This window comes from Saccoglossus kowalevskii, chromosome 12 (assembly GCF_978046115.1).
Source record: "Saccoglossus kowalevskii chromosome 12, keSacKowa6.1, whole genome shotgun sequence".
NCBI classification, from domain to species: Eukaryota; Metazoa; Hemichordata; class Enteropneusta; family Harrimaniidae; genus Saccoglossus; species Saccoglossus kowalevskii.
The window spans coordinates 26,003,954-26,017,493 of NC_140652.1; the positions used below are offsets into that span (position 1 = coordinate 26,003,954).

Sequence of the window (13,540 nt, forward strand, 5' to 3'; positions counted from 1 at the left end):
AGATTCAATATTACGATAACATACAAATTCTTGTCTTTGTTCTAATATATTTATTAATTTTCCCTTTTACCATTGTCATAGCAAGTTGTGTGCATTTTAATTGTTTGTTCTTGTTAGATTGTTTGTAAATTATTGTCAGTCGTTCGTGTCATGTTCTCAGACTTTTCCTGTATGTCTTGATTCAACAGATCTTCGGTTCACTACGGTTCAGGGCAAATAATTTAGTAGCAGTTAAGCCATCATCCGAATCGCACGCAAAAACACTACCTCACGTACATATCTGATTAACGGGACCAGTAAAGCATGCACCCAATCAGGGGTAGCATGTGACAATTGAACATAAAGAAAATGTAGCATTGTGTTACATACTGCTACTGATATGTAGCAGTGAGTATTTGGTACATGCAACATCAAGCGTGTGTCTCCGTGGCCGTGTCTTTGCCCAATTTATAACCCAGAGATTTATCGTAAATACAGTTGATACTGAACGTTCGACAGTTGGAATTCTATGTTTATATTATTGTAAGCATAACAACATGCAATCTCTGCTGTATTTCAAGGTGTATTATAGTGAAGATATAAAAACAGATTATAGGAATTGTTTTGATCTAATTATTTGGATTTTCAGTCCTCATCGTGGCTATTTATCCGTGATACAGATATAACAAGCGATTGATTGAGTAATACGTTGAAGGAATATATCTCGTACTGCCATAGATATCGCACTTAAATAGACGTTAGTTGATTAGAATAGGCCAAGGTGTAGTGGTGAGACGATGACTGAATAAACGAACCATGGTTGCCGAAAATGCAGTTAAACCTTAATATTAGAGAACTCAAAACTGGGTCATATCGAATGCAATATCGTACTTCCGCGTTCGAGTCACGCACGCAGTAAATGTTTACTATGATTTGACGTAGTATTTACCATGCCGTTTATTCGATGTTATTTGCATACTTTACTTTCTATGTCTATAACAACTATGTTTTAAAGACTAGGTATATACGATTCTGGACTCATTTCTTTCTATATTCCTCAATTGCTTTCAGAAACAGAATGATCAAAGTATACGGGGTGGTTTTAATCACACCTAATATACATTTAAATTTGTAAAAGGTTATGTTGAAACTTGCACACCGTGTACGGGTAAATTTAACGCACACATACCGAACACGCCGCATACCGAACACGCCGCATACAGTTAACGTAATAATCGGTTACCCAGCTGTATATGTCGTTTCAGTTTGAACGTAAATTGGCGTGTATTTCTGCATTCCTTCCGTTCAAATTAATCAGCGGTTATTTAGAAGGATACATTATAAACGTTGAACGGAAATCGGCGTTTTCTCAGAAATTTAAATTGAACTGAATGGACGACAAACGAAATGATTTCGCAGACGGTTACGCGACGATTATCCCATCGGATTATTCGACGGTTACGCAAGGTTATTCTTCATAACCCCTATGTAACAGTTGTATAACCGGGCAAGGAACACGCGATTTCATGCAGTGTTATTTAAAAAAAAACGCGGTTATATAAAGTTGAGGTGCATCAGTTTAAAATGTTCAACACAACACGTTCCAATGTAACACAACGCACAACTCAAACAAAACAACACAACGTAAGTTTATAGTTGCGTTCACCTTTATGGTGTCACAAATCAAATTTATTTACTGTTTGTTAATTCCATTTATAAACATGTTTTTGTAAACCTCTGTGCTGCGATGAGTCTTAATATTTGGCCTTTCAGCAATTCTCTTGTGGTATGCTTTCAGCAATGGGAATTCATCCAGACAGGGAGGGTGTAACACCAGATTTATGTCTAGCAACTCGAACATCGCGTAATCAACGTAGGATATCTGAAACAAATGTAAACCTGAGTAAGAATAACGTGTACGGATCATGTCGTGTAATTACTTTTCATACGAATCTGACTGTTTTGATGATCATGGACAATATCTGTGTTATCGTGAGTTGAAGACATTGTTTGACATATGCGCTGCCATTAAATTGGATTTACACGGTATTTGATACCATTATTGTCCCGGTGAACTCGTTATATTTCTTGTACTAAGAGATGCTACTCCATGCCTTATTTGAAACCTAGTAATATCATTAAAATTGAGTAAGCAAAACATCTAGGTTGTATCCTAATGACAAGTCCTAGATCATTCAGAATGACAACTTCAGAATTGACATCATATGCTAATAACGGCAGCGGAAGTACCTATGATTGGTTTAATGTTGACAATATGATGAGTCATTGTTATGTGATGTGTTAGTACAACTTTGGAGGGCGGGGTTGGTAACAAAATCTGCGTAAAACAAAAGAATTTCACAATGTTGAAAACGGAAAGTCTTTATTATCGCAGAGTTTTGGAGTGAACGAGCTTTGGGTACCTTGTTGGAGAATCCGTTCCTAAGTATCTACGTGACGTTTACACAGGACTGATTTCACAGTCACATTAAATGCACCAGTGACATATGTTATGCGCTAACAAATCACGTCTACATCAATGCAAGTATTTTATGGCACAGCAAAACTTTGATGCAGAAATAACCATCAAGTCATGACGCAGCAATGACCAAAGCACGTTTTACGTCAAAAACAATTAAAAACACCAATTTAGTAAAACAGAAGTCAATACAACGTTATCTCAGAGCAAAACATTCACTTTGATACATTGTATGTTTCAACATTACATTCATTTGGTACTGCAATGGTCGACGCTCATTTATTTCACAGCACTACACCTAATTTTATATTGAGAACGAAAATCATTTTCTGGCCATTTGCCCTTTTCTCATCGTATTAGAACAGAATCTCTGCTTGTGTGTTTCTGCACTAACCCCATTCAGGCTTACAACAAATGTATCCCACCAATGAGTTCAAGAAATGTTTACAATATAATCCAGTTACGTAGTTTTACCATTGTATAAATTTAATACAATTAAATAAAATTGTATTTGCTCCTTCGGCCAATGGCCTTTTGCTTTGCAATAAACAATCATATCTATGCGATACAAAACTGACTTATTGTTACGTTCCAAGAACACAGTTTATACAAGTAGCAAAACAATAGCATGTTTAAATGGAACCCACCTTGTCACCGACCATGTAAGTTTGTCCTCCATTGTTCTTGCTAAGCAGCTTCTGTAAGTATAAGAAAGTCACTGTGGTTTACAGAGAAATGTCACTGCATGCAATTTCACCTTGTTGCTGAATACCTGTAACGTATAACCGGTTTACTAACCTCAAACTTTTCCAATTCCGCTGGCAGTTTCGCAATATAAGGTTGTTTGCCGTTCTCCTGTGTGCGAATACACAAAACATAGTGAATGTTGCGTTTCATAAATTGCACGATGGGATGTTTGCGTGACTGTTTGGCGCATAGTAAACGTTCAATTTATGAGAGGGCAAAAAGTAAACTGATATTGATTATTTCACGCTTTTTTTTTATGTTTTTCTCACAAGGATTACAAAGATTAATAATCTACATTAAACCATGGCTGTCGTGCCTAGCTGTTGAATTCCTTAATGTAAAACTATTCATAAACATGAAGTTGGCCCTACGCATCCAGGAATGCCATTTCTCATATCAACATTACGGGATCTGAAAAAATATCCATAGTGTATTTACATAATTAGTATAGATCATAGTTTGGTACTTCGATCTTAGATCTTCAGAGCCATCACATATCATATCCATCAGTCCTTGTTCTTTGACGTCACTTCCGTATAGATCTAACGCACAAATCAGATATATACATATTTAGTGCACATCCCTTATAAGTCGCGCCTCCTGGCGACGAAGCGTTGCTGTGACGTAAATGGGTGCAAGTAACTGCGTCGATATTGAGTTGTTATACTAGTATTATAAATAACGACCGACTACAAAACATTTTATGAAACACATAACCATTATGGCGTCGCAGATGCGCTTCTTCGTTAGAGTTGAATGTACCGAAGATGAATAATAAGATACAATAAGATGAATACAATAAGATGAATGTACTGAAGCATTGTAATTCACAGACACATCACTACATGTAGGTGACATAAGTTGTACGAGTATGATATGGAATGAATATGCTAAGTGGTAAACGGTACACTACCAGATCCGACCATGGTGTCCAACATAGAATTTGTTATTCTGTATTTGCAATGCTTTGTATACAAATCATGATTGAGTGTTTGATACGTTATACCCGCATAATATGACGTCATGCAGCCTTTTTTAAACGCAGCTGATGATGGCAAATATAGTCAATATTACCTCGTCCTTGAGGCTTAAGTTCTGAAATCATTTGCTGCTACAATACTTTCAGAAGGGAAGCAAGAGTAGAGTCAATATCAGAAATCAGACATAATTGTAAGTCGAATAGAAAATACTCAACTAGTAGGTGAAACCGATTTAATAATACTACACACTTACCATGTTTTCTAGCTAAATATCTTAGAATAGCACAAGACTGCGATAGCTTGTAATCTCCGTCACAGAGAAGGGGGACTTGGCCAAGTGGCTGAAATAAATACGAATTCTTACTTATAATTAATAAATTACAAATTTAACAAACCGTAAAGGAATGTACTTAGCATAGCATGCACTTTATTGGTATATTTATTGCGTCATTCAATGTTTTGGTATATGACTGTCCATACAACTTTCAAGATGACGACTATATTACAGGTTTTCAGGGTCGTCCGCAATCTCAATGACAATGAATTGACCACCAATGACTATTATCTAAGACATGGTCAGATCGTTGATGGTGTTGCAAGTGAAAAACAATGAATTGTGCAGCGACCACTATCGCCAAAATATGACAGGGATTTACGGTTATTCAATCAATTAAAGCGTCAGATGGCCATCGCGTGTCATTGTTTAAAAACAAGCGTCATGATCCATGAGCCTTTGAGTTTTTAGCGCGTGTTGTTATCGTCGCTTGGAACTCAGTTCCCGCGCGTGCGCAGGTGACCACCCTCCCGCTTTAAAATTGCTAGTGATCATAGTATCACACACGGACGAAGAGTTCCAAAACTTACTAGTAGCGACAAGGCGAATGGCTGACCATGGTATACCATAACATCGTGGTATTTGCCAGTGAATCAAAGATGAACTACCGTGTTTTGTAATGCGTGGTTGACGACCAAACATCATGAATGGCTGTAATTTATAACCGTTAGTAGCCATGTTCAACAGTTCAACCATGAAATACCATGCATGTATTTATGTATGTACAAATATAGACAAAAAAGACAAGCCAAGTTTGTACTATTTTATTAATTAGTATTTATTTAATTTTCTCACCACCACAATTTGACAAAATCGTATAACTGAATCATGCACAGTTTACACGTACACTAGTGACGATTGCAGCAGAGCATATCTAGGGGTGCAATCCAAATAATACTGTGGTTTAAAACGAATCTATACTATTAGTGTTTTGACTGACCATACATGACTGCCTTAAGAACTTCGCGTTGCGGACACTGAGCATCGATGACCACCAACGTTCACGATCTATCGTGGTAGATCATAGTCATTTAATGCGGTCAAAACATTGATCAATTCTTGTTCTGTGGCCCTGTTCTGTTAAAAGTAATACCGATTGTTAGCAATTATTACTGTATCAGGAAATGCCATGGTCCATTTGCCGTGTCGCCATGGCCATTTTAACAGTATGCTTTTCTTTCTAAATAAATTAATATCGGTAGTTTCGAAGTTTTAAAGCTGGTGCAAAAACATTTTTATTGGAGGAACGATGAGTAAGAACACATGTGCATACATAAATTCGAACACAGAGATAGTTTGGAGCGAGGCTGTTCAAGACTCTTTCTTTTCATTGATATGGCTAGTGACGTAATCACTAAGCCAACTATGGAGGCGAGGCTAAAACTATTACCAAATTATTTTTTTCCTGAGTGACATAATTGACTTACCATTTGTGGTTTATACTTTTCTACCCATCCATCTCGACAGTTCTCTTCCTCGTAGTCGATCTTATTGTCTTTTAACAATAAACGAATGCTTTCCCCGCGCCCTATCACAACAAAAAATATATCAGTCAATGCGACTAGTAATTGCCCGCCACCACTGTTAGAGGGTTCGATAAATTTGAGCATTTGTTTGCATTTATATTTTGTGACCCATGACCCCTACTCAATTGCTGAATTCGATGAACTGCAAAGAGATAAACATATACCCAAGGCCAATACTCAAAACTGAGGGACTTTTCGTCAAAAGGGATGCGTATCCCGATCGGGAAATATATCCCGTACATTTTACTTAATTTCGAACATTTACCGGCAATTAACAAGTAACAATGAACGATGAAAGACATATAGAATGCGTGGAAAAGACAAATTATTTGGTTGAGGGCACTCACCTCTTACCGGGAAATATACCAGCTTATATGTGGACACTGCAGGAGAAAAACAACATACGTGAGATTCATTTTACTTTACTTTGCACGCTACAGGAACCCTATGCCTACCCCCTGCTTACCCACCTAGACCCGACTTCAATGTTTTCAACCGTAATGCCTTCCGAACCATGCTGAGCATAACGGTAGCCAAGAATGTAATTTTGTTCTACAATCATATCGTACGAACACGTTGGAAATAGACCACTTTCCCGGAAGTAGCAAAACTGGGGTGCAAAAATAAACCTGCTTTGTCATGGCGGATAATACAAGCATGTCAGTTTACTGATAGTCGATAAAAAAGAATTTTATTTTTGTTACGTCAATTGGTACACCCAGAAGCACAATATCACGCGTGCAAGTTGACGTGGCGCCATCCTACCACGTGACCAAAATTTTTCTCACGGTGGGAGCCACATTGAAGTCAGTCTAGCTTCTGTATGTATATACATTACGACCTCGTCGATCTATCCAACGTTAAAGGTATCATTTTAATCGGAAAACAGAACGAGACAATGACACCACTTCGTAAGTTCAAAACTTCACCCCAGTCTGTGGCAGTAAATATTGAACAGAAAATCGCCGAAAACAATATAAATGTTAACGATGACAACTTGAAGGTATAAATTCTCACTTAAAATAATAATGAATGATGAAATACAGCACTCATTTCGTCCAACCTTCCGCTTTTACCGCTTTTTAATCGACCGCTTATTCGCTTAATTTCCGACCTCGCGCCGGTCTTGTTCTCCCGGAAACCGACCGCATTTTAATCGTTGTTTTTTTTTTCGCTCACCCAAACACTGATTACTGGCACATGAAGAGTCAAAATGGTAGTTTTGATAGTAAAGTGTGAAAATACAACTAATATTAACTATTATTAAATTGTGAACGACACTTCAAATCTACAGTTGTATTTGTATCGTTCGGGAAGGCAACTGAATTGGGACCTCTTGTTCCGTGATTTAGGTGCTTGTTCTAAAAAAAAAAATCATCTTGAATTTTTAAGGTGAATGTTCCGGAGAAGCACTCCACTATCACCTTGAAGTATTTCATTAGGAATATGTGTATGTGACAATGCCCTCACAGTTTGGAATCAGTTTACCAACAGCCAATCATATTGCTTCTTTCATCAACGCGCTTGGCTAAGCTATCAACATTGTCGGGGCGGAGCTAAGTCTCTACCACGTATTTCTATGGGCTCTGCGCGAGCTGCTGTGGAACATCGGTCAAAAAGCCATTGAAAATAGCTAAAATCGAAAAAAACAGCACAAACTTAACTTTAAAGAAATCCTAAACAACCAAATTTAAATATGTTGCATATGCAGGGTAATCTTGTTACACGGTTCAGGGGGTGTCAACAACCATCCCAAAGTACTGTTTTCTGAGAGTTTTTGGCCTTTGTTTTCACCATGATGGTTGCCAAGCGGTGAAACTGCTCGCACAGTGGAAGCTGTGTTGGCTTGCAGTGGATGTCGAGGCAATACAATATTCGGACAAAAGCCCTTCAGGGTACTTAGTTCCGAGTCTGATGTGTTCGTTTTTAGACGCACTGGAAATGGTAAATCATTATGTTATTATGCTTTACCAGCCTTGCGACCATCGAGCGTGGTAATAGTGTTGAGCCACTGTTGAGTATTATAGAAGAGTAGGTGTTATACCTCAAGGCTCATGGTGTCACTGCAACATAAATTGACAGAAATGAAGCCGAAGATAGAAACATCAGAAATGCAAAGCCCCAAGCGCTTTTTGGTAGTCATTGTAAAACAGCTTTCTATTGGTCGGTAAACTTTCTATCGCGCAACCACGTGACATATACGGTTATGAATAGAATTACCGCACGGTGTTGTGGAGGGAGGAATGTTCGAACGGAGCAACACCATGCAGGCGGACGTTGGTTCTATTTTATTTTAATAAAACACTTACGTGAAAAAATATTAATGATTAATTCCAAAAATAACGATACCAAAACCACGTCGGTCCACAGGTTAAATGTGGCATCCAATTTTAAAAATTAAGTCACGATCAGTGAATGAGCTCGATCTGTACGTAACGTAAAAGTATTCCCAAAAACTATTTTCGAATAAAAACGGCCACATGCCCTGAAAAAATCGAACAGAGCTTGACATGTATGAATAATTTATTGGGTTTCAGAAAAAAACGTGTCAAATTTAGTTATAGTCATAAATATTTGGTGACCAGTTGAAGAACATTTCGAAAATCAGGATTCACACGTTCAGTCCTCTGGTACTGAAAATCATCGACCCTACTCCGATTTACCTTATTTCACAACTTACAAAGTAAACCCATTCGTCATGAACTTTATGTATCTCAGCCTAATTTTTTTTTCTTTTTGAACCGGGGTCAAATCCCATTCGTTTGTCAAAATATACCGATGTTTTTCAGTGAATAATTTTGAAGCCTGTCACAGCACAAAAAAACTACGTGAATCGAAGCCGGAGATTGGTTGGTACGGCGACCCTTCAACAAGCGTCAAATATGCTTTGTTACAACATCATGATTGGTTGGCTGAAAGACCTGGGTCACACAACAATATTTGTCCATGTTATCAACAGGACTGGGCGAGAGAACAACACCCACCGTTTTCAACCATTTTTAGCGCGGCGGAAGTTGCCAACACATGTTGAAAAACCCGTGAATTTTACTTGGATTCGAATAAAATAAAGCTAATATAATATAATAATAATAATAATACTTGTTTAATTATTTGGGTTTTCAGCCCACAAATTGTGGGACATGATCCCCACGAATTACGGTTAATGTTTGTCGTGTCTCGGCTGATTGCGTTAAATGCCAGACGTCGAGAACGACGCCCGTCCTGAACTCAGTATGGAGAAACCAACGAGGATCGACATTCCAAACAAATTTATATTTTCTTTATTCCGCACTATATGGCCACCGGCCTAAAGTACTGTTACATGTCAAAACTTAAATTACATACGGTCGCTTTAAAATTACAAGATACATACACTTCAAATCATACTTCCATTTCAGTTTCTCTGTAATGAAAACTCTTAAACAAATATTTACCCAAACTTAGTAAAATATACCAGTTAGTACTCTGTAGCAATGCAATAAATTTCATCTTGGTTGGTGGTGAAAAATAATATTTTGATAAGAATTTTTGTCTAAGTGCTTCATATTTTGGACAAACCATAGTAAAATGATATTCGTCCTCTGTGACCCTGCAACCAAATGGACATAATCTTTGGTCACGTGGAATACCCAATGTTCTACCATTTTCAATTTCTAGGGGATGACAGGAAATTCTAAGTCTAGTTATAGCACATGAATAGATAGGAGTAGCCAACGAAATAGCAGTAAGATATCTTTCATATATTAAATCTTGTTTAAACATGCAATATGTTTGAAGCTTTACATTCTTATTAATTGCTGCACACCAATTCTGTCTAGATATATCAAAACATCTTCTTTTAAATTCACTGCAGAACATCTCGCTATTATCAATTCTTTGTTCATACCATACATGTCCATAACCAGATGTACATAAAATACCTAGACCCCCCCTTCTGCTCTATGGTATAGATAATTATAACATTCCTTTAAAATGGTTGAGCCGTCCTCTTGAATCAGTTTCAGCCAAAATCTGACCATTTCAATATTAACAAACTCTAACTGAGTGTCTCCCTAATTCACCCCTTACTGCAGCATTGGAAGCGTTGAAACTAACTCTCAATAGAAATTTACAAAACTTATTTTGTACTTTTTTTATGTCAGCTATTACACCCCGCATTCCCCACACACAACTACCGTAAAACAAAATTGGCAATATTTTACAGTCAAATACTTTGCATGCAAGATAAGGTTGCAGTCCCCCCAACCTCATAATGTTTTTTTCTAAACAAAATAGTGCTTTTCTAGCTCGCGCCGAGATATCTTTCTGTGTTTGAAACCATTTTCCCGAACTCGAAAAAACTATGCCTAAATAATTATATTTTGCTACAATTTCAATTTCTTTACCCCTCAGAAACCATTTTTCATATTTTTTCAGATGACCCCCTTTTCGGAAAACAATTATTTTTGATTTTTTCAGATTAATATTCAATCTCCATTTTAGACAATAATCCACTAAGTTATTAAGTAATCTTTGTAATCCAACAGGTGTGCTGCTGAACAACACCAAATCATCCGCATATAACAAATAAAAAAGTTTTAAAGTATTTATATACACAACTGATTCCCGTCCTTGTTGGAGGGCACTCTTAAGGTCATTTATGTAAAAGCAAAACAGTAAAGGTGAAATAACAGAACCCTGCTGCAGCCCAACATTAATATGGAAAAATTCAGTAACTCCCTTTGGGTTTTTCACAGCAGCCTTAATATTTTGATACATAGAATAAGTGATTTAAACAGTTTCCCCTTAATCCCAATTGTTGACAACTTATAAAATAATGAACAATGGTGTATTCTATCAAATGCCTTTTCATAATCAATAAAGGCACAATAGAATCTAGCTCCAAGAGTATAAACATATTTTTCTACAAGGGTATAGAGAACAAAAATATTATTCAAAGTTGATTTACTTTTTGAAATGCACTTTGTTCCTCAATTATTTTATTATATCGATTCAACCAATTACTTAACCTATCACTGAGAATACTTGTGTATACTTTACTTATAGTATTCAAAAACATTATACTTCGATAGTTTGCTGCAACCCTTTTTGTACACTGGGGAAATTAGTCCTCTGCTTCATTCTATAGGAAACGCCCCTTGATCAAAAACTTTGTTATATAGACTGTACAACAGATCACAGATGTCTAAAGGTGCAAATTTCCAAAACTCAGAATGAATTCCATCTGGGCCAGGTGATTTATTAGCCTTCAGTTTATCCAAATTTTTCTTCACCTCTGTCATAGTAATTGGTTGGTTAAATTCTGCTAATTCCAAATATACATCAGGTATACCAATATTCTCTATATCTAAATCAGTCATATAATCTTCGATTGAAACGTAAAAATCATTGTAATTTTCATTTTCCACAAGAACCGGGGTAAACAAATTAGTGAAATAATTTGACCATTCCTCCATAGTAATATTTTCTGAAACATTAATTTTATGTTGCTTAAGTTTCTGCCAAAATTTATGAGAGTTTTTCTGTTTAGACAGGTTAATTAGTTCATCCCTTCTGAGCTTTTGAAATTCTGCTTTTTTCTCTTTAATGAGTTTTTGATAGGGTTGTTTAGATAGAAGGTAATATTCAAGACTGTTCTGACTTTTTGTATGTCTATAATGATTAAGCGCTTTACTGACAGCACGTTTGGTGACTAAACATTCTTTATCAAACCAAAAATTTCGAAAACACTCATTTAACTGTTTTGACTTGCACACCATATCTTTTCCACAAGTATAAATAATATTAGTTAAATTAGTAGCTGCGTCATCTATATTTCCTTCTATCACATTCTCATAAAACTCATGTCTTAGATTTCTAATGCCCTCTGAATTAAAATTATTTCTATAAATATTTGCTTTTTTAGTATCCCATTTTAGTTTGTTCAGATTCTCAGTATTATGATGGACAGTATCAATAGTACTATTTTCATGCTTGGAAGACAGCATCATGGTAAGTTCAAGTGATAGATGGTCTGATTCAATTCTATTACCAATGGAAAAACCCGTAAAATTTGAGAGATTATTTGGGCTTGTTAAAAATAATCAACTACACTAATGACTATACCTGAAACATAAGTAAAATGTCCACTCCCTGTTTGTTTAAAGAGTCTTCCATTCACAATTTTAAGGTTGGTACTTTTACAAAATTCCAATAACTCCAAACCATATATATTACACTCATTATCCATAGATTCCCTTTGTGGAATATCATTAATAGTAGTAAACACATCACCCATAGGTAAGTGGTTCACATTACAATCAGAACTATCACTTTTATTACCCGTACGACCATTAAAATCTCCTCCAATTATTACCTTACAATCATATTTAGTGGAAAAAGTAACCAAATTATTTTCTAACTGATCAAATATGGGTTTATAAATTTAGAACCTTCAGGAGGCCTATACACACTTGCCACTATTAACACTGGGCTTTCCTTATGTTTAATTAGAGACCATACTGAATAACTATCCTTATATATATATTCAATATCAAATTGAGCAATATTATTTTGATTAAATAGAATGGATATTCCCCCCGAGGCCCTCCCGATTTCTTTTTCTTTACACCAGCGTTATGTATGGTTTTAAACCCTTCAATTTGAAAATCTAATTGTGAATCAACCCATGTTTCGAGAAGACACACAAAATCAAAAGACTTAACATAGTTCAAAAAATCAGTGTCTAATAGTTTTCCGTATAAACCATTGATATTCCAAAATAAAAATTTGAAATCTGTGGTTTCACACCTAGCAACAACATTGTCAAAACTCGGGCTTTGACCTCCTTCCTATGGTAGCAATGGCGACGAATAATTCAGGCTACGCAGTGGTTTAATGGTCTTCATTACCTCGTCATAAATATACACATAAATATATTATTGGGAGACGGTCGACAGACATTCCAAACAATCGAAATTATTAACGAAAGACGAGATTTTTCTAGATATTTACAGGTATCGTAATATCGTGCCTGCCATAAATGAAACGGCGCATACTCATTGGTCGATCGGTACTACGTGTTATCAGACAGCAACTGGACAGTGCTTGAGGTCAATGCACGGTCATGAATACGAATAAGGGTGTGACTCAGCAGTATCCAATGTTTCCCCACATTTGGTGAAAAGAAACTTAAGTCCCCTTCACCCCTAGTCTAAACCCTAACTATACGTTTCCTGAAGAAATGCATATGCAATTATAATGAGGGAGGGCACTGGAGGGGAACATAACTGCATTATTATGTTTTTCGACATTTCGGAGAATCATACTGTGTTTGAAAAGAATTATTATAGTTTCTATACCAATACAATTCCTAATGCAAAGTTATACTCACTTGTGTGCATCCGCAATCCAACAAATCCAAGGGTGAATTTTCGCTGCTACTACCTCGCGGTGTTGTCAGGTAAATGCAGTATCAGCTCACCCGGTACGCGGTACGCGGTAGTACTGAGGTCAC

General features: G+C 36.5%; 1 protein-coding gene across 1 annotated transcript; it reads right to left on the reverse strand.

The window, feature by feature from the left end:
* Positions 1–1,628: 1,628 nt before the first annotated feature.
* Positions 1,629–13,540, reverse strand: LOC102807751 (glutathione S-transferase P 1-like). Its single transcript, XM_085506204.1, has 8 exons — positions 13,418–13,540; positions 6,393–6,428; positions 5,947–6,047; positions 4,439–4,526; positions 3,644–3,747; positions 3,257–3,313; positions 3,106–3,156; positions 1,629–1,861 (listed from the first exon to the last, which is right to left on the reverse strand). The coding sequence occupies exons 1-8, from the start codon at positions 13,425–13,427 to the stop codon at positions 1,673–1,675; spliced, it is 636 nt and encodes a 211-aa protein (XP_085362330.1). The 5' UTR covers positions 13,428–13,540; the 3' UTR covers positions 1,629–1,672.

Bases quoted from the DNA above. Each gene is read 5' to 3' on its own strand.
- LOC102807751 (XM_085506204.1), bottom strand. The intron at 6,048-6,392 runs GTGAGTGCCCTC...TTGTTGTGATAG, and splicing joins GGTATATTTCCCGGTAAGAG to GGCGCGGGGAAAGCATTCGT. The intron at 1,862-3,105 runs GTGGGTTCCATT...CATTTGTTTCAG, and splicing joins CTTACATGGTCGGTGACAAG to ATATCCTACGTTGATTACGC.